Source organism: Carassius auratus, chromosome 40 (assembly GCF_003368295.1).
Source record: "Carassius auratus strain Wakin chromosome 40, ASM336829v1, whole genome shotgun sequence".
In the NCBI taxonomy this organism is placed as follows: Eukaryota; Metazoa; Chordata; class Actinopteri; order Cypriniformes; family Cyprinidae; genus Carassius; species Carassius auratus.
This window is the reverse complement of record NC_039282.1, coordinates 5,114,798-5,137,464: the sequence shown is the minus strand read 5'-3', so window position 1 is coordinate 5,137,464 and position 22,667 is coordinate 5,114,798. Positions and strand designations below refer to the sequence as shown.

At 37.4% G+C, this 22,667-nt stretch overlaps 2 protein-coding genes across 2 annotated transcripts; one reads left to right on the top strand and one right to left on the bottom strand.

The window, feature by feature from the left end:
• Positions 1-67: 67 nt before the first annotated feature.
• LOC113058351 (A disintegrin and metalloproteinase with thrombospondin motifs 8) lies at positions 68-12,012 on the bottom strand. Its single transcript, XM_026226157.1, has 9 exons — positions 8,600-12,012; positions 7,153-7,392; positions 6,444-6,576; positions 6,192-6,359; positions 5,072-5,364; positions 4,656-4,842; positions 4,415-4,587; positions 3,995-4,170; positions 68-2,087 (listed from the first exon to the last, which is right to left on the bottom strand). The coding sequence occupies exons 1-9, from the start codon at positions 9,281-9,283 to the stop codon at positions 1,355-1,357; spliced, it is 2,787 nt and encodes a 928-aa protein (XP_026081942.1). The 5' UTR covers positions 9,284-12,012; the 3' UTR covers positions 68-1,354.
• A 182-nt stretch (positions 12,013-12,194) lies between these two features.
• On the top strand, positions 12,195-21,318 carry adamts15b (ADAM metallopeptidase with thrombospondin type 1 motif, 15b). Its single transcript, XM_026226155.1, has 8 exons — positions 12,195-13,479; positions 14,814-14,946; positions 15,609-15,776; positions 15,917-16,200; positions 17,010-17,187; positions 17,273-17,448; positions 18,623-18,798; positions 19,504-21,318. Exons 1-8 carry the CDS (start codon positions 12,550-12,552, stop codon positions 20,273-20,275), a joined length of 2,817 nt encoding a protein of 938 aa, XP_026081940.1. The 5' UTR covers positions 12,195-12,549; the 3' UTR covers positions 20,276-21,318.
• Positions 21,319-22,667: the final 1,349 nt, after the last annotated feature.

Sequence of the window (22,667 nt, the reverse complement as noted above, 5' to 3'; positions counted from 1 at the left end):
AATCATACAGAATGAGTTTTTTTGAGAAAGTAAAAATGCACAAGTTTCCTGTGAGGGTTAGGTGTAGGGTTGGTGTAGGCCCATAGAATATACAGTTTGTACAGTATAAAAAACATTACGCCTATGGGATGAACCCACTTTTCACAAAAACAAACGTGTGTGTGTGTGTGTGTGTGTGTGTGTAATCATTTTAAAGGAGCATTAACCATTTATCAGTTTAGTTTTATGTTGTACTTTTTTTCTTCATCTTCTTCTTTATTTCGTTTACATCTACACAGTTCTTTCAAGCTTTCAGATATTTCAACTCATGAAGTATGAAAAACCAGTAAGGACTGATGTTTCCAAACATCCAGTTTTTCATTCACATAGCAATTCACAACAATTTGTTATGTGCACTTTTGAAATAAAACAGTGTTTAATACAAATAACAGCTACAGTAAATCATAAGTTATACAACCTTCTGAATGGAAACAAACATTATGTTTTTTAAGGAATTTTTTTAAGTAGTTTCATAAGCTAGATCTAATTACCTATCTTTAATTATTAATGTTCCAGAATATAAATTAGGCTCAACCACTCTTAACCTCTGATACAGTTTTAAATATACTTGAAAATAGCTATAAAAATGTATATGATCATGCTTCATCAGGTGTTTTTGATACACTTCAACTCTGAAAGGGAAAATAAGACTCTGATAAATGCAAGCCAAGGTTTATAAAAAAAAATAAAATAAAATAAAATAACTAATCTAAAATTAATCATCTAAAATCAAAAATTACTGACCCAATCACAAAGTAAATCAATAAAAAAGAATGATATCACCTGCATTGCGACTTTCCATTCAAAGTAAAAAAAAAAAAAATTAATTTAGTAATTCCAAAAGTTTTTGGTATATCTGAATGTACAAATAGGCATACAAAAAAAATTGGAACTGATTTCTGTCCTTATTTAAAATAAAGTCAGCCTGACATTAATGTTATGTCTGAAATGATTTACTGTCGTACTGTTGAGAATCTTTAATATGACATACTTGAAAAATAATTTATGTGGAGTGCTCTAAGAAAGCAATTAGGCGACAGAAGTTAAGGAAACTACAAGAAAGCATTGCTTGCTGAGGTAGAGATCTATTAGATCAAACTTAGTGGTTATAAATATATATATATATTTAGATTGCGTCTATATCTGGAAAACCAAACCCAAAGTGATCAGTCCGTGCAAAATTCATAAAAGCTCAAATTTCCATCTAAAGCGAAATATTTCCTGCTCCAACCTGTTCACGGTCAAATGATGATCTTTATATTGTTTCTGGAGCATTTTATCACCTCTGAATAATTTGAAAGTCTGCATGATGTCCTCAACACTCTTGGTAGAAACACCTTTCAGATACTGATTCAGGCATCTTGGCAGGGTCACAGTTCTTCGGTTCCACAATTTTCCCAGCGTAATCAATGCAGAGAATCCTACGCTGGCGATCCCCGTGGCCACAAGTTTGTGAGCATGAAGACCAAGGCCCTATTTGCCATATAGGACATGGCAGGTCTGCGCAGGGCCTGATATCAGAGGGTCTGAGATCTTTATTGCAGTGGTTTGAATAAAAACCAGCATTGTCTTTACATTCCACATTTCTCCTGGACCATCCTGAACCACAAGTTTTGGAGCATTCAGACCACTCGCCCGAGACCCACTGTGGCACCCCAAATGGATGAATCAGTTTGCCAGCAATCTTTTTGTCTTTGGGTTTGCTAAAAGTTATGGTTTTGGGGATGTAGAAGTTGTATTTGACCTTCGGTGGGATGGTTTCCCCAGCGGTGGAGAGTAGCTGTATTGTGATTGGCTCCTGTAGCTGGTGGAAGCTCTGAAGTCTCTCCAGTGTGGTGGATGAGCCACTGTACTTCAGCACAGCCCCCAGCACTGGAATATACTGCTCCACTGTGGATACAGAGAAGTTGCCATTCAAGATATAATCACCATTTTCTCTTCGTACAGCCAGGTAATGCCCATCGTGTGGTATACTTCTATGGATCTGCTGTTTGATGTCAATGTTAGTGGCTCCACTTGGAATCGTCACAATGTCACTATATCCATTTCTAAAGAAATGGGAAAAAAAATTGACAGATTACAACAGTCGCCTTCCAGAAGTAAAAAAATGAATCCATTATCTCCATAGGGAAATATAACATTAACTTAAAAATATTTAAAGAAAACTCAGAAGTCGTTAAACAATGGTATATGCTTTTGATGAGGCCATCTGTTTTTTTTTTGTTTTGTTTTTTTTTTCAACTTATTTTGAAAATAAATGCATTTAACAGCGGAAGTCAGGGTAAACAAAAAAGAACATTACCAAAGTTGTGATTCCCCGTTTGGAGCATTTTTTTGTTTATTTGTTTGTTTTTTATTATTAAATGTACGTTTTAGTTTTTTTGCTAGCCGCAGACATTGAGGCTATGTTTGATCAGTTTAGCCTTCTCAGATTATCACAACTTGCCTAAAATAAGGTTCAAGCATATAACTGTGTGCATATAACATAGATAAATGTGTGCTGTATCCAGTAGTTTGCATGGAGAGTGGAAGCTAAAGCACACTTTGCAGTACATGGAGGCACCAGCGCAATCACTTACATTTTTTCAGTGGATACACCTTCTTTTTTGCTCATAAAGAAAAGAGTTATATATCATTCGTAACTGTAAAGGGTTTACTTTTATTTGTGTGCACTCACAATATCAACAAAAAGTTGTGCTTTTATAAAATAAAGAAAACAAACATGATGTGCTTTCTGCATCTCATCTTGAACAGGAGCACTTAAAAAAAATAAACCGAAACTCAGCAAATACATGCCTCACAGACATAATAAATATATCAATAGAAAGCTTTCAATTACTACTTATCGAAACAAATAAAAAAAAAAATCTCTTTCATTATACTCCTAATTATAATCCGTAAAAATGCACTTCTCTCTAAAAGTGTGTCTAATGAAGAGGTGGCGAGTCAGGATCTGTGACTTCATCCTTGCCACACCAACTCATAAAACACTAGTTATTAGTAAATTATTTAAATATCTATTTCCTATTTTTTGCCGATGCTTTGTGGCAATCCTAAGCTTATTGCGTATATTTGAACACAGAACTACTAATGCTGCTGCAGGACACTAAACAGCTTCGAGCCACTCTTGACATTCGCAGTAGCAAGATCTCGTGATGTTTCCACCGGAAGCCCACGTCTGAACTATGACATGAAAATTGGTCCAAAGCCCAGCCTGAGGGGCGTGAAAAAGTTGGTGGCCGTTTAAGGCTAGATGGCATTCAGCAAAAACTACTGGGTATTCGCACATCAATATAGCTAATTATTCCCACAAAGTACAACAATAATTACTATTTTTGCATTAATGTAAGTTTAGGGTTGGGGTAGGTGTAGACGTACATAATACACAATCTAATATAGGTAGAAAATTCAATTTATTGTTAGCTTCCGGTTTTTGCTGTATACCTTCTTGCTACAACCGTTTGGTTGGGGCTGAAATGCAGGGCTCTAATCTGATTGTCTGAAAAAAAAAACTGAGAAAATCATGTTTTTGTCTGGATAAGATTCAGATTGATGATCAGAACATAAATGTAATAGACTGCTTCCATAAACACATCCAAAGCTTGCAGGGTCCTATAGCACTTCCTTTAAAATCATTTTGTTTGGTAACATTAGGCAGTTTTGATTTATATGCTGTTTAATGTTAGATGATTGCGTTATTTTACACATGCATCTGCTTACATAAGCGTTCACTTATTTCTGCTTTTTCAGAAAGAAATTCTGTCAGAGATGGGGAAATAGTTAATTGTTTATAATGCTTTAATACAGAATTTTTCAAAATTCCCATGAGAAAAACTTGCAAATAGTATTTCTGGAGCCAACAAAGTTGAAAAAGTTGGCTGGCACTAATGCACTCTATCAGTATAGCCATAATAAACAAACTTTCATTAAAAAAAAAGCAGTGGGATATCCTTACATGACTTTATTGAATGAGCCAGATATCATCCTGCAGCTCTGCCCATTTCCACCACATACGCCACATTTATCCATCTTCTTATTAGAATCGATCTCCAGATCACAACCGGCTTTGATACAATGGCCTTGCACACAAAATGATGTGGTATCTGGACCACATGAGGTTCCATCAATTACCTAAGATTGAAATAATGTTTATACTTAAAACAAGATTTTTCTAATTTTACTGTTGTAGCTAAAACAGTAGAGCATGGTGCTAACAATGTCAAGGTCATGGGTTCGATTCCCAGAGAAAGTAGAAATCAATCAAATGTATACCTTGAATACAGTGTAAGTCAGACTGGATAAAAGTGTCTGCCGTCTGCCTAATGTATCATTTTAAATATTAAAATGGAAATTTCAAAAGTAAAATATTACTTACTTTAGCTGCAAACACTCTAAATTCACTGCTGCCCCTTGCTCTGCAAAAGAGTTTACACCTATCCCGCAATGATACTCCAGTGTATTTTGGTATCCACTGCTTCACATTTCCATGAACATCAAAATGATTTGGATTGTTGTACTTCTCGCATTGTTCCTCTCGGAAACTTTTCCCTGCAATAACAAAGAACTGTTACCTACTCTAATCACACAATATAAAAAGACAGATTACATTTACACACCTCGGTTATTCTCACAAGCCTGTTTGTTGCAGGACTGATACTTCACTCTCTGGCCCACACAGTATTTTCCAGCATTTTGAGGAGATGGCCGGGTGCACTCTCGGTAGGAGAACATCACTCCACCTCCACATGATCTGGAACACGGTTCCCATGGTCCCCACTCACCCCAGCCACCATCCACAGCTGGCTGAACCAGAAGAACCACACAACCAAATGAATGTCCAGCACTCCTGAAGTTGCTGTGTGTGATTTCAGTGGTACTAGCATTACCCAAGCAAATGCATTCTCAGAAAAAACAGTCACTGGAGTGGTACAAGCAGTACACCTTTGTACCTTTTTATGCATATTTGTACCTAAATGGTACATTTTAATACCTAAAGGGTACAATTAGTAAATTGTGAAAGGGTATTAGATACCTTAGGCCTCATGACTTCCTCAGAGGACATGCATGCACTGTTCAGGCAGGTCCTGTTGGGGCCACAGCTCGTGCCATCTGCCCAGGGAAGACTCCCGTTCCTGGTTGTGCACACAGACTGCCCTTCTCCCTGGCACCAGAGCTGTCCGCACACCTCACTGGCTGAAGTGTTGGGACAATGTGAAAACTCCTCTCCAAATATCTGTTGACACTGGCGGTCCAGGCTGTAAGTTATGCCTGGCAGCTCAGTGGGTAAAGCCACTGTCGTCTCAGGGGTGTCCAGTAAACAGTCTCCTGTTATTATCCAGAGGAAGAGTTAGAGTGTTGTAAATCATGAAATCAAAGGGTTGTGTAACAGTAGGAACACTGGGCTCCTGGAGCTGCATTTAGGGAGACTCGCAGGAATGCACATCTGGGGGAGTGAGCCGAAAGGAGGAACACGAGAGAGCAAAAATGCAATTGGGGAACATGGGCCACTGACCACTTCAAATGATACAGCAGTTCAAAAAGGAAATGTGCACAACTTATACTATAGAGAAAGAACACATTCGCTACATTCACGTTTTATGACCTGGAGTGAAGTGACAGGATTGCATTCTTACTGACATAACAGTAAGTAACAGAAAAAAATATGAATCTACATAATTACAAGCAAAAGTGTTTTACTATAAACAAGGGGAAACCCATGCTCAGTGCATAAGTTAAGCTGACTTTTTAATGATGTTCACAGGAATCAGTTCCCTGAGCTGTTACAAAGTCTTTCTCTTACTCAAGCTGGGTCACTGACAAATAAGACCACAATGAATTTAAAAACGAAAATATCAGGATTTGCCATTTTCAAGAAATCTTTCAATTGAATTACTCTAAAAATGTCATGCAGAGTTATTTTAGTATCACTAGTATAATTTTCATTTCATTTTTGAATCATTGTTTATTTTTATGTTTTCCGTTTTCATTTTAATTTGAGTAATTTGGCTGTTTTTGTCACTTTTAGCAGTTTTTATTCATCTTTAGTTCTGTTTTAGTTTTAGTTTAGTGTTGTTGTTGTTGTGGTTTAATACATCAAGTTAAACTAAATGAAAATGGTGCCTTGGCAACTGGCTATAATAAAATGCACATACCATGTCCATTGTCGAAAAACTCTGTGACGTACAAAGCACTGCAGGGAGACCAAGGCAAGGTCTTACTGAGCTGAGTGAATACAGGGGCCATGACATGGTGATCGTCAAGATATCCAAAAAGCTGCTCACAGTTCTTAGTGTCATCATGAGGCATACTCAAAACATGGCCTAAAAGCGGATCAAAATCATATTACTGAAGGTCAAATTAACTTGACAATTGCTTAGGGTCAGATTATCAGAGGACATCCACACCTAGCTCATGTGCAGTCGTGTAAGCAGCCTGAAGGCCATTGTCTTCAATCACAGAACAGCTCCTTTTGGTGTCACACATGGTTCCAACATCAGCTACACCCAAAGTGTCACAACTCTGATGTCCACAGATGTCCTGAAAGGCAGTTTAGGATACAAAAAAAAGAAGTCATTCTTACTGCTGTACCAGGTCTGTGGTTAAAAGTTAGCGCAAAAAACATATTTGCCAATTTTTCCATTATAAAACCAAGCAAATAGTTTTGGCAGGCAGCAGACTAATGAAGTGAGAAAACTAAACTGTATCTCAAAAACATGCCTGGAGTCTTTTCCTTCCTCTGCCCAGAGATCTGAGATGGAGACCATTGTTTCCAAAGCAGAAGACCACAAAACACACATGATTCAAGGCACATCTGGCCTTGGCACAGTTCAAGAGTCAGTCTCACATGTGTTCACCTTTCAGAGGAGCTCCTGTCTGTTCTTATTTTAGACTCGTTTTCGGTTTAATATGCCATTATGCCTGCTCTATTAATGAGAAACGCGGCAAACTATTAAAAATCTTATTTTTATTGAATGCACGCTTAAATCTTGCTCTCTACTTGCAGATAATATAATATTAATGAAATAAAAGGTCACTTAATAAGAATCTCATTTCATCATGGTCCCATAAATAGATATCACCTGACCCTGAAATACATAATAAATCACTGCTCACCTCTCTAGTAAAAAGTATGGCTGTATCGAAGTGCTCAGGATGCCTGTGGCTGGGCGGGTTGAACAGCTGTTGCCAGGCACAGAAGTTGCGCAAAGTGACGCCTCCATTGCTGGAGATGGACGGACCAACTTCTTCATCCTCCACGATCAGCATCTTCACAAGCACTATGTTGATTGAGTTCTTAATGCTGGGATGCTTGTAAATCTGAGCAGCCACTGACATCAAGGTCAGCATGTAGTGCTAAATAGAGAAAACCAACAGCTTGTTATTTGCCAACTCTGCAGCACAATGTTAAGATTAAAAGCATGACATCTTGGCAGGACAGCTAAAAAGTGCTGGAAAGGAGCAACTTTTACTCTACAGATTTTTCTGTGGATAGTAATATCTCCAGTTTTTAAGATCCAATACACTGCATTAGACGATGCATGTTTAAAAATAATAACATTTAATATTTTGATAAGAGAGAGAAGATTATTGATCACTTTTAGCAGGTATGTCAAAATCAATGTATTTCCTTCATTTATAGTAATCATCTGCAATACCACACACACACACACATACACATTTATGTGTGTGTATATATATATATATATATATATATATATATATATATATATATATATATATATATATATATATATATACACACACACACACACACACACACACATATATATATATATATATATAATTCAATGGGAATCATTTTAGCTGATACAGCCAAAAACCAGAGATTATTCTAGAGATTCTTTTCTGTTGACTCTACACAAATATGTGCTGTATTTGTCGGAAAGCCCTGACGTCAACATGAGGAACAGCTGGTGGTCCACACTAACATGAAGTTGTTCTATGAGGCATTTTGTTTCCATCTGCAAAGTTGGATCCCAAAATCAACATCTGGATTGCTATCTTCCTCATGATCCCGACCCGGACGACGCATTTTTTTCACACTCTAGTCTGCAGTCATTTGTTTTCAATGACTAGACGGAGGAGAATTTCAGGGGGCGGTGGATTGTATGTGGGTGTGAAGATCAGTATAGTACAATTCATATGAACCATGATGACTCACACTTCTCACACAACTGAAATCTATGGTATGTACATTTTGATAGGTCCCTCAAGGTTTAACAGCTCTTACTGTGAAAAGTTTGATCCTTCTTTTGAATTTAGAATAAGTCAAAACTAGGACTGTTATATCATCAGAGCTTTTAAATGAGGTCTAAAGAAATTTCATTATAATGTATGTAAAGACATTTATTAGCTGGAAGCCTACAAGCTGGTTGACAATCTTGGTCCAGAAAGTTACCAGTTTATCATGTCATCTTAAAATGGTCAGTCTGGCACCAGCACAGCTTAGATCAGCTATAAACCAGCTGCATGTTCTAAAACAGCTTCAACTAGATTTAAGATGAAACACATCTTTATATTTACAAATGTGACACCCTACCTTGATCTCGTCTCCATAGAAATGTGTCAAGGAAGCGTCACCGACCACCAAAGTCTCAATAAACCTGCGAGTAGAGACAAAACGCCTGCGTCTAGACATCAAATTCTGATCATAATCTCTGATATCTGACAGCGGTTCAGACACCTGAGGGGACTTCGTAAAACTTCTTCTTTTAATGACATGCAGCTGCTCAGTTAACTTTCCAGATGTTCCCAAGCCGAGAAGTTTGGGTTCGATTAGATATTCTTTACCATCTGTGATAAATGATCCTAAAATCCCATGACATAGACTGACTGAAACAATAGAGTCCTCATTGGAGTCAACAGAGCCGGTGTAAAAACAGCCTTTTAATAATTCTGCTCCAGTCTCTTCTGTTTGATTCAATGACTTGTAAAGATCTGTCAGCTTGCTAGCTGACTCAAGTCTTTTTTGTGGTGTGGCTTTGATGCGATAAACCTTCATTGCTGGCGATATAAAGGTGCTGTCCGGTGTCAAATTCAGGGTGAAATTCCGTCCGAAAGCCGTGAGTCTGAAGCTGGGCTGTTGCTCACTCCTCTTGGCCACTCGTCCAGCGGTGCGTTCATTCAGCCGTTCAGGTACAGTCTCCTCAGTCTCAAACCAGTGAGCAGATGTTTCAGCGAGGAGGCAAACTATTAATGAATATGTGAATACACACGACCACATTTTATTAAAATCTCGCTATTCCAAAAAAACAAAAAAAAAACAAAGAAAATAAAAGAAAAGGAAAAAAAGAAAAAGAAATAATGTATAATTGATTAGCTAATTGTTTGAATTTACTATTTAAAACAACTAATTATAAAATAATATCATAAACATTTATAATTACTGATCAGCATTTTCCTTCCTTATCTTAAATCTATTTTTGAAAATGAATAAATTATTAGCCTATTCAATGCAACCTAGGTGTAACCGAATTATAGCTAAAACGGAGCCAAGTTCGCGAGCTCTTATAAGTCCACCGGACTGTCTCTGGATTGAGGGGCTGGTATTTATACTTTCTGGGAAATGAGAGGTTTATTTTTTATGTCCAGTGCTGTAGTCTCTCCTCCCACTGTGCGCTCATGAAAAACCTCTGGATCGGGTTTGCCCAATGAAAACTGAGAAGCACTGCCCTTAAATAGCAGCAGTTTGTCAACCGAGTTAGTAGTGAATTTGTAGTTTTAAAGTGGTCTAATAATAATAATAGTAATATACAGTTATAATGTGTGTTGTTGTTGTTAATGAAACGTTGCTTAACTGTGTTGTGCATATGTAGCCTATGCATAATTTTATGTAATATAGCCAAGGTACTTAGTAAAATAACTTATTACGTTCAATTAACTACCAGCATTGTGCTTTGTTTGGAAAGAGCCTTGTTCAAGAGGGACTATATAACCTAGTGGGTTTTATTCAAACTGGATAAAAGCATCTTCTACAATGCTGTTTACTATTATACAGCGCTTTAAAAATAAAAAACTATGTTTGTCAGTAGTTGTCCGCAAGGAGGCAGTAAGGCATTGCATATGAATGTTCACACAACAGCTCATTCGTTTCATTCATGTTTTCGTTCTGATTCAGCAGTTTATGGATATTATCAGATTCAGACACTAGAGGGTGACGATGATTTAGAGGAGGTAGAAATAAGTCGAAAGACTGTGCGTTCGCAATATTTGAACCATTAGTAAATATAAATTAATTACGTAAAATATATTTAAATCTTTATACTGTAAGATAAACTGCATAATTGTAAGCCAGTATAATAACAACCAGTATTTATATATCGACTGAGAGTGAAAATAATATAGGCCTACACAAAGACAAGATATCAGTTGGTTTATAGCACATAGAGAACTTCTATTCTCTTATAACCTCAGCAGCAATGTTATACAGAATATGACATTTAGGTCAGCAATGAAGGACACAAACATGAGGAAAGGTCCTGATGTGCATTATAAAAACAGCAAACCAGCTGAGCTATTCCAATGACCACACAAGCTGGTATGTATATCTGACTTGTTCCACTGTGGGCAAGGGCAAATAAGATGCAGTGTTCCCTGATGTGGATCATCTGGTAGTTCTTGCAACAGTTCACAGTAGGTGTCATCATTGACAGTCATCTACTATTTGTGCTGCTTCCAGTGAGAGTGCAAGGCCCTGTCATGACCACATGTGTGGAGCTCAGCTGATAAGAGGGGGGTTGGGGGAAATAATGTGAAGGACTTTCTACAGCATCCAGCAGCAGCAGTACACAAGACTGCAGAGCTTGAAGTTATAAATATAAAAATAGTGCAATGATGGACCTGATTTATATGGTTTTTAATAACAAAGCACCACTCAAGGGAATGCATGATGGTTAAAAAAAAAAGGAAATCCTGTACATGCTCAGGTGCACATTTTTAAAATACCCTATTTACATATCATCATTTTTGGAGGTGTATTGATGACATTCATTTTGATTAATTCTTACAGTTAAATGACAATAATAATTGCCAGAACTTGGCCTGTTCAAAAATATAGCCAAATTTATTCAAACTTAGTTTACCATTATGCAATATTATATCTAAACTGCCAACCTCCACCCAAACTACTGAAACCATCACATCCTCCAAGAAGCAGCTAAGACACTTCCGCAAGCACAATCTAGTAAATCTGGCATTGTGTACTACAATAATTGTTGGCTCTGCGATGAACTGCTTTGTTCCTCTTTTTAAGATTGCTTTGGGTAAAGGCAATGCACAAATGTAAATGTAAATAAATGACTGTAAAAAAAAAATTATGTTGTAATAACAAATTAAATTAACAAATTAACAAAATTCCACAAAAAGCCTACTTTTTTTCAGATAGAGAACGTGCCATGCTGTATAAAAACTTAAAGTAGATTCAAAAAAAAAAAAACAGAGCACACCTTATGTAAAATAACTGCAGGTGATATGCAATTTTATATCACAACCATAGATGGCGACAGAGGGGAAAAGATTTTCGTTCAACTTTAAGTTGGCAATAGTTTTATATTAAAATAGATATTTAATGCAGTTACTAAGAGTATATATTTAAAATAATCTCTGTGTGATGTTTATGAATACATTTATGTGGTGACTCATAAGTGGTGACTTTAAATAATGGCCTACTTTCGAAAGTTCAAAACGTTCAGTTTTTCTTAGTTTAGTTAAAAAAATTTTATACTTTGGAAAATTCTCTGAACCATCTCCAACTAAAATGTTGCAGAAAAACGGCCCATAAATGTTTCTGAACTAACATTTTGAGAAGATTTATCAAAGCCCAGATTACTTTGAATGGACGTTCTATTATCTAATGAAATAAAATAATCAGAATTATTAGTATTATGTCTTATGATGCCTTTACCTCCTCTTATTAATAACGTAAATATAGTATTGGAATTGATTGTGCTTAACAAAACGTGCACATTAATTTTATGACATTTTATGAAATTGTTATAATTTTATTATTATTATTATTATTATTATTATTATTATTATTATTATTATGTAATTTATTTACATTTTTATTAGGATTTAATAATATATATATTTTAAAAAAATACGTATTTTAAAAACATGCCCCCTTACCATTTCCCCCCAAAGTCGTTTGCCAAGTATTCTCCAACTCCACAAATGACAAGCATTAGTTTGGAATGGGAGGTAACCTCTGAAGCGCTGCTGGTGCTTGATGCTCGTATTTAGAGCCAGAAGTTTCTGCGGTGTTCAACATGAATCATGATCTCTCATCTGAACTTCCCCAAAACTCTTACAATCTGCAATGTTTACATATGACGTAAAAGAATAAGAGAGAGAAAGAGAGAGAGAGCTGGTTTCACGAGAGATGGCGATTGTGGCAATGCTTAGTAGATCTCAGGACGGATACAGAACCGTGATCAACAGCATCACGGCGTGAATTACACTTTGAAGGATATATAATAATTACCAACAACGATGTCTTTTTACACCGTTGTTTTGTTTTGTCTCTTGCACATGCTGTTCTTAACGAAAATATACCTCTGTATGGAAACTGATTTTTGTGAACCTGTTCGACTTGACCGTGAAAATGACCCAAGTCATGACAAACTGAACAAAGAACTTGTTGTTTACAGAATAAACGCTTTCAATCAGGAATTGTATCTTAATCTTCTGCCTGACTCGAGTTTTCTGGCTGCTGATGGCACATTTCAATATAACACATCCTCTTCAAGTGCTTTTTTGGGAGATGATTTTAGAAGATGCTTTTACTCCGGTGATATTAATGCAGACAGGAATTCATATGCGGCTCTCAGTCTCTGTGGAAGCATCCGAGGAGCGTTCTCTTATAACGGGATGGAGTACTTCATAGAGCGCAGGTCGACCAACACAGCACCAGGACTGATCCCAGATGATGCTGAAAAAACGCACATCATCCGCAGAAGACATCTTCACGCCTCGACCTCAACATCTAGGTGCGGAGTTACATCCAGTTTAAACCAGGGCGTTTTGGACTCCATAGAAAAGTACAAACCTGTGAAGGGACACACCGAAACTTTGTTGAAAGGCATGAGCAGAACGAAAAGATTCGCCTCTATACCGAGGTACGTAGAGGTCCTGGTTGTCGCTGATGAGTCTATGGCAAAATTCCACGGCGACGACCTGAAGCATTACCTTTTGACTCTCATGTCTGTCACTGCAAAGCTGTACAAACACCCCAGTATCTTGAACGCCATCAGTATAGTGGTTGTAAAGCTTATGATGATTAACGAGGCAGAAAAAGGACCCAAAATATCCAGTAACGCGGCACTAACGCTGCGCAGTTTCTGCACCTGGCAGAAGAAGCTGAACAAGATCAACGACAAACACCCAGAGTACTGGGACACAGCGATTTTGTTTACAAAGCAGGTAAGAAATGATGTTCTCATATTAGTCAATGATTGTTTTTGTCTTCAAATAGTAGATTATTTAAAAGACATAAATAATTGTAATTCAATTCAAATCAATGCATCTCTATGATTAACTTTTTTCTGAATTAATGTTTTAATTTTTGTGGGTAATGTGTGAAAAAATGTCTTGATGCTGTGACTGTAGATTGCAAAACAAAATCAATCAATCAATCAATTTTCTGTATTTTTTAATCGTCTGATAAATTGAAGTCTGTGTGGTGTAACCAGGAATCTATTTTGTTGTCACCTGACAAGAACGTCATAAGACATCTGAGACCCCCTGAGACCCTCGTGAGAATTGAGAATTTGAATTTGATTTCAGTTCTTCATTTGCACCATTCAACATTTGTCATTCAGATGATTAAATCAAAACATTAAAAGAAACGTTTCACCTTTTAATCATCTCTAACATTACATCTTTCAGCAGTTTTGCCACAGTTGAAACACTTTCTATATGAACATGACATGCCATCTGAATAGAAAGTAGTAAAACATTTCTGGAAATATGTCAAAGCTTGTTGGAAATGCCCCTAAACGAAATAGTAATTCTCTACCATTTGATTCCAATATAAACTTAAGAGCACCATTACATCACCAGAAAGCTGAAAGCAGATGTCATAAGTTTAATAGTGACTCCAGCAGAGAAGTGATCCAAGTCAGCTGTCATTACACTTCTAACTATTATGCCAAAGTACCTGCGCGGCACCTGTTATTTTAACCAAATTAACTCTGTGCCTTTATAATACGTGAGAATACAGCAATGCAAAGTATTATTATTAGTATTAGGTAACATGTTTTTATGATTAAACTAAAAACAAACATATGACCATCATATGACCATCTCCTTTAAACTGCCCTATGTCTGACAGCATGAGAAAGTTTAAACATTTATGTCAAGACAATATTGGAATGTATTCACCCTTCCCGAAATTTTTCCCTTAAGTCTCCTGCACTATGATGCTCTCACATTGTTCCATCTGTCCATGTAACTATAGCTGTTTACAAGCATTCTTGGCCACCCTCACTGTTTCCTTATGCTTTTCATAATGTCAATACAAAATACGTTTGTATTTTGACCTGACAAATCAAAAATAGACAGTTCACACACACACTTTGGATCAGAAGTAATCACTGGGAAAAGCTCAGTGAGGAAGTATGGATTTCAGAGATGAATGAAGTGATGACAACTGAAACCCTGGCTATCATCTTCATACTGCTCCTGAAACACTTGATGCTTGTTATGTTACATAGTTTTTCATCACTGATTTCACACTATAATCATTTTCTTCACAGGACCTGTGTGGGGCTACCACATGTGACACTCTGGGTATGGCTGATGTAGGAACCATGTGTGATCCTAAGAGGAGCTGCTCAGTTATTGAAGATGATGGTCTTCCCTCAGCCTTCACCACCGCACATGAACTAGGTGAGAGCTTTGTTTGGCGTCAGAGTCAGTCTTTTGTGAGCAAAACAGGTGAACTGAAAGTCCCTGTCTGTGTTGTAATTAAGTTGAATCCTTTAGGTCGGTGGGATTTTGATGAGGCTTCTCACTCCTGAAATTCTAGCTCTGATTCCTTGATCTTTAAAGATGAATGTTGTGCCAGCTCTTTTCCAGAAAAAAAGTCCTGCCCTGCTTTATTATTAATTAAGAATAACAGTGACAACTGCATTCAGGAGTTTTCCACATCTCTTGATCCATGTGAAAACAAAGGTTTAATAAAAGACAGTTGGGAAAACATTAGCAGATGCTGAAGAACCATATTCACTGGGGCTGGTGCATCAGTGCCATCCTTATATGGTGTAGAGACAGACCTATGAAACTCTATGTGCATATATTAATCTGTTAGTTATCGTACACCTTACAAACAGATAAATAAATAGATGGATGGATGAAACCATAGAATGATGGATGGACGGAAGGGACAAATAGATAGACAGACAGACAGACAGTAGACAGATGTTGAATACATTTAAAGGATATTTTTATCAATGGACAAAAACTCTTAACTGTAACTATTAATGGCTTTTTCTGCTATGAAAATGAAAACAGACTTAGACGGCTTGACTATTTCTTCGGATCTTGTCCAGGGCATGTGTTCAGTATGCCACATGACAATGTGAAGGCTTGTGAGGAGGTATTTGGAAAGCTGAAGGACAACCATATGATGTCTCCCACACTGATCCAGATTGACCACACCAGACCCTGGTCTGTCTGCAGCGCTGCCATCATCACAAACTTCCTGGACGCTGGCCACGGTTAGTTTGACTGCTCTGCTGCAATCATCTTTGACGTGTGTCTCAGCCATGTCGAATAAATACATTGAGGATATGCTCAGCTATACAAATCACCAATATACTAAATGTAAAATCTGCATTAAGTACCTTTTGCTCACCAGGTGACTGTCTGCTGGATCAGCCCCAAAAGCTTTTGGCTCTTCCAGATGACCCTCCGGGCATCAGCTACTCTCTCAGCCGTCAATGTGAACTGGCTTTCGGCTCAGGATCCAAGCCCTGTCCATACATGCAGGCCTGCTCCAAACTGTGGTGCACGGGGAAAGCTAAAGGACAGCTGGTTTGTCAGACTCGCCACTTTCCCTGGGCTGAGGGTACTACCTGTGGCAGCAACAAGTTGTGCTATAGAGGGATCTGTACTGACAAGCAAAATACTACCAAAGACAAGGTGAGCGATGTGCTAACTACAGTATATCGGACTGCAGACAAATGTGCTGTTTTATTTGACACAAGCTTTTCAGTCAAGATGTTTTAGAAAAAAAATTTCTCTCATCAAGACTGCATTTATTTAATCAAAAATACAGTAAAAACAGTGATTATGTGAAATATTATTGCAATTTAAAAGGGTCAAGTTAAACTGATCAAAAGTAACAGTGAAGAAATATAATAGGACAAAAATATATATATATACTGATCAATTTAACTTGTCCCTGCTGAAAATCTTACTAACCCCAAATATTTGAACCCTGAAATTGAGATTTTTAACACTGAAAACTGAAACTGAAATTATTAAATTAGAGTATATTCCATTTATATATATTTATATTTCATTTATGGTGGGTAATGCATTTTTTGTTTAAGTTTCCAAAAAAAAAAAAAAAAAAAATCTAGTGTTGCTTCTCAAATAAATTTATATTTGTTGATCTTCTTTTAAGGATTTGTACATACTTTTTACTGAAAAAAGTAAAAGCTACTTGTAGTGGCAAAGAGTTCTTTAGATTATTAAAATATTGTTAACACTCATAAATAAAAAATCTGAAGTTCATCTCTGGCATCACTGCTGAAACCACTTTTTGGAACCTTCCCTTTTCAGAGTGTAAAAAAGTAGTTTGTTTTGTTTTATTATTTTATTTATTTAGTGCCGTATAAATGCTCATGATTTGATATTTCTGCTGACAATGAACATTTAAATGCTAGTCTTTTTGAAGAAGCAGCAGGGATGTAATTGTTTCTGAGACGTGTGGACTCTTTCCGCAGGCAGATGGACATTGGGGTCGGTGGGGTCCGTATGGTTTGTGCTCCTGTACTTGTGGGGGAGGGGTGCAGCTCGCCAAAAGGGACTGTAACAACCCCACCCCTGAAAACGGGGGCAAGTACTGCCAGGGACTGAGAGTGAAGTATCGCTCATGCAACTTAAAGCCCTGTAAAGACTCAGGTAAATTACATATTTTTCAGTCTAATGTTAAACAATATGCATAAGTCGATATCCGTGTCTGACAAAGACCATCTGTTTGTGACAGGAAAGAGCTTTCGCGAGGAGCAGTGTGAGGCGTTCAATGGCATCAGTCTGAACACTAGCAGACTGAGCCCGTCTGTGGTCTGGGTTCCGAAATACTCTGGAATCTCTGTTAAGGACAGATGCAAGCTCATCTGCCGAGCCAGCGGCACCGGCTACTTCTATGTCCTTGCACAGAAGGTAAATAAATGAAAATATATGCTTAAATACTGCAAAGTTGTTTGACATTCGATATTCATGAGTAAAAGGAGCCAGTGTGCGTTTCTTATCTCATGGAAAGAACAACATCCCCATTCCAAAGTGAACAAGATACTTTTAAAAAGTAATGGGGAGAGCTTATCTCTCAGATATGGCCATGTGGAAAGACACAGTGCAGGGCTGCTTCTCACAATCACTCGTGACGTAGATGGGAAGACAAAAAAACTCACAGTTTCAGTAACCTAGACAGCTATTGTTACACAACTAAAACTGTGTTCTAACTAGCTGCAATGCAGCAAAGTGACGAGTGATGCTATAATCTGTTAGTCACTGAGTTTCTGTGCTAGCCACACCCACATGACAACTCTTGGACCAAAATCTTGCTATGTGTCTTAAATATATATATATAAAAAAAAAAGAAATATTAACTTTTATTTAGCGTGGATGGATTCAGTTGATCAAAAGTGACAGTAAATACATTTATAACAAACATTTCTATTTCAAATAAATGCTGTTCGTTTTTAAATTTCTATTCATTAAAGAATCCAGCAATTAATATACTTTTAATTTTAAAATGCAAGTACTGCCCAGTAGCAATCCATATAATTCACCCATCGCAATATTTCAATCACTAAAAACAGCGGGACATTCTAAAACTTAATTTGAAAACACTTAAGGTGCCTTAAAATGGTGATCAAATTCAGTACAAACATTATTGTTGATGCGTGCTTTATGCAGGCAAGCAAATTAGCCCAGAATTGGAACGCAATGCACTAAATGGTTAAGCGTCTTGTTTATAATGGTTTTCTATGGGAAAATTTTTCATATCAAACTTTGAGCTTTGCGTTTATATTCTGAGTTAATTTGCTTGCCTGTAAAAAGAGTATGCATCATCAGTAAGATGTATACTGAATTTGGCCTTTAAATATCACTCTCTTACTGCATTACTAATTAATGCAAACCTTGTAAAAAATAATTGGTGGTCAGTGAAGGAAACAGTGTTTTGCCCTCCATGTGAGCATTCCTGTAAGGGTGTGACGTCACGTGAAAACTATCAATTGGTAGTATATGGCGCTAGCAAAACCAAGGTTATAGGCTTTAAGTTACCATACTTAAAAAGAGTGCAGAGAATGTGAAGATGTTATCTGTGTGACAGGTGGTGGATGGAACCCCTTGTTCTCCTGATACCTCGGCAGTCTGTGTTCAGGGAAAGTGCATTAAGGCTGGCTGTGATGGCAAACTGAGCTCCAACATGAAGTTTGACAAATGTGGTGTGTGTGGTGGAGACAACCACAACTGCAAGAAAGTCTCTGGAATGTTCACAAAACCCATGTAAGTGCTTTATCTCCGAGGATATGGTTTTACAAGATCTAAAGGACTAGAGTCAGCTGCAGCAATATCTTCAGGGTTGTTTGCCATTCAGAAGTGAATTACAAATTCCACTTCTGTTCTTGATTTTTATTAGAATTTAAATTTGTAATTTGTAAACTAAGTGGAGTAATTGTGATTTTAAATTGCAATTCGAATTTAAGGAAGCAAAATTAAAACTTGCAAGAATTTAAATTTTAAGGTGGCATAGTTACGTTACATGTACTTACTATAGTAATAACAGTAAATTATACATAATTACAAGTAACACTAAACCAAACCTTAACCCTATAGTAAGTACATGTAGTTAATGAATATTACAAAAAAGAAACCTTAAAATGAATTGAAATCCAAAGAAACTCATACATCTGCTAAAGGTGTAATTACCTAAAAATAGAAAAATAAAATTATCAAAAAAGAGATTTTAATTCTTTACATTTTATTTTAAAAATGTAATTTAAGAATGCAATCCTTTTTGGAACAACACTTCATTTAACATCATGCTATGATTTTTATTTTTACTGTATATTCCACTTTAACTTCATTCCAATTCAACTTCCAACTGAAATTCGGGAGTGGTGTCATCAATTCAAATTACAAATCATGAATCACAACGAAGTCAAATCTTAAATTCTGAATTTTGTCCAACTCTGTGATCTTATTTTTCAGGAATGGCTATAATTTTGTGGTGACTCTACCGGTCGGAGCTGCAAACGTGGATGTAAGGCAGCGTGGTTACCGTGGTTTGATTAACGATGACAACTATTTAGCAGTAAAGAACGATCACGGCAAATATCTCTTGAATGGAAACTTTGTGGTTTCAGCGGTAGAAAAAGACATTATCGTAAAGGGAAGTCTGCTTCGCTACAGTGGAACCGGGACATCAGTGGAAATACTGCAGGCCTTTAGACCTCTCAAAGAGTCTCTTACGGTGGAACTGTTGTCGGTGGGTAAAATGACACCTCCTCGTGTGCGCTACTCCTACTACCAGAATGTGGGACAGAAGGAGGGCAAGATCTTAAGGAAGGACGAAAGGAACCCTACACAGAACAGTGTGCTGGAAGACAGCAATATAGTGGAGCTAAAGAAGCCAGCCTATCATATGCCATCTTATAAATGGGTGCCAGCGGACTGGAATAAGTGCTCGGTTACCTGTGGGAATGGGGTTCAAAGTAGACAGATACAGTGTTTGGACTCGGATGGGAAAACAGCTACACACTGTGACGGCACACAAAAACCCAGTGCCATAAGGGTGTGTGGTGACCCTTGCCCAATGTGGAGTATTGGCGAATGGTCCTCATGCTCTAAAACCTGTGGGAAAGGCTTTAAGAGACGCCCAATGCAATGCACCACTCAGACTGGACTGCTTTTACCTAGAGACCACTGCTCAAGCAAAAGAAAGCCACAAGAACTCGACTTTTGCACTGTTCGGCCCTGCTAGTAAATGATTCGTTGTGTTCTGGAACGCATTTTATGGAGCCAAAGTGATCTTATTACATGTGCGTCCTAGGTTGCCTCATTTGAAATGGAAATATTCATGAAACAAAGACAAAAGATGTCTTTTACAATTACATTGTTACGTTAACGCACAGATATTGCCTACCTCGAAAAGGACAGGGTGTTTTAAAGCAACAAAATAAAATAAGATGCTGTGGCATTAAAACTGTCACAAAATAAAACTAGCATCACCTCTACATATGGTTATAGACAGTATCAAAATGTCTTTGAGTTTGAATTTAGATTTTAAATACATGTGAATAATTTTATCTAAATGGAAAGCATCTTATATGCAAAAATAGGGCAACTTGGTCCATGCACTATTGATCATTTGTATTCATATATTAGGCTCAGATAGTCAGTAGATTAAAATGTTCCAAATCAATGAAGTTTCAACGAGCAGAATAGAAAGAAGTAAGCCAGATAGAAAGTCTTTGGATATCTATATTTTCTTGTAAAACTGATCTCTGCTAAAATACACTGATGTTGATACAGCCTTGGTACTGCAAATGTTGTGCAAAAGCAACTTCATATACAATGCAATTTCAATATCTAAAATCTCCACAGTATACAGAGGGAAAAAAGGCAGAAATATTAAAAACTTTCAGCTGCTACAGCTGTGAAATCACCATGATGGAAATTCGGTATTGTTTTATTGTGCGTGTATTAGATGTATTCTCTGCTGGACTTATGAAGATACATAATAACTTGTGTTAACAACCCTTGTAAACCAAATGTTATTGCTAAGAGCATCTCATTCATTTCAAAGGTGCTTCCTTGTTTTATTTAGTTTTCTCATCTTTTGATGTTAATACAGCAAAAGGCACTTATGTTTTTTTATTGGAATCCATTGTATACTATGTATACATTCATCAACTGTGCACAAATAAATACAGAAACAGGAACTGCTCTGATGAATCTCCTCACTCAGCTGGGAACAATAACCTGACCTGACAATCCTCTTCTAGTGTGTGAAGGATCTAAACCATCTCTCAACCATCTTCACATACTGTACAGTATCAGGCCGAGCTGCAGGTTACAGTCTATACTGGTATTAACGTTGGTACAATGCATTTATTTAAAGCAAGTCTAAAAAAAAATAGATAAATGCATACAAATTAATATAAAAATGCAGTGAACGGAATGGGCAGTTTTTCAGGTGTAATCTTAAAGTGTATGAAAGCCATAAAACGTGAGTTATGAAAATAACTATGGATCTGTGAGACCGAAGGATTACCATCACTACGGGACCTAATATACCTAATATCTAATAGGATGATAACCTTCGTTCCGCCTTCTCTCGGGGCCTTATATAAACAAAGTCATGCCCATTACCCCGGAAGCAAAACGTCATGCACTATAAAAGGCGAGTTAAACTTCCGGCTTGTTCTCTTACCTTGAACGCCCTAGTATTTCCCGAGCGACAAGGATAGTGATGGTAATCCTTCGATCTCACAGATCCAAAGTTATATTCATAACTCATGATCTGTTTCGACCTCGCTCTGACCGTCACTACGGTCTAATAGGATGACTCATGTCAACAGGATCGCGAGGAACTACAGACTCTGAGCTATTCAAACCTCGCTGGGCAACTGACATCCAAACTGCAGTGCTAACAGGCGTTGAGCCAGTTACGTCCACTCTGTAAAGTTTTGCAAATGTACATGGTGTAGACCATGATGCTGCAGCACAAATATCCCCCACCGAAACTCCTTTTAGTGCAGCCCATGAAGTAGCTACACTTCTGGTTGAGTGGGAACTACCTCCGGAACTCGATTTCTGAATTGAGGATTAAGCACTTTTGGTAAAAAGGCAGCTTTGGGCCAGAGCATCACCCCTGTGCCACCTGGCCTCCAACTTAAACAATCCTCACTAATAGATAGCGCACACAACTCTCCTACCCTTTTATCAGAGCATATAGCCAAGAGAAAAGCTTTCTTGAGAGACAAAGCTTTTAAATCTGGATCCACCATAGGCTCTTATGGGGGCTTAGTGAGAGAGTCTAGTACAAAAGGCAAATCCCAATTGGGTACCCGTAAAGTGCAATTAGGACATAACCGACAAGCTCGCTTCAGAAACTGACCTACCAAGGGATGTCGGCCTAATGGCTGGCCATCCACTTCCCCATGAGATGCTGAAATAGCTGAAGCATAAACCCTGATTGTACTGGCAGCCTTTCACTGATCCAGTTGAGCTTGTAGGAATCTAAGGACAAGTGGCACAGAGCAGATTATTGGACCAACATTCATGCCTAAACACCAGTGTGAAAAAAATCTGCACTTTATAAAGTAATTAGCCCAAGTAGATGGAGCTCTGGCGTTGTGTGTTGTTCATCT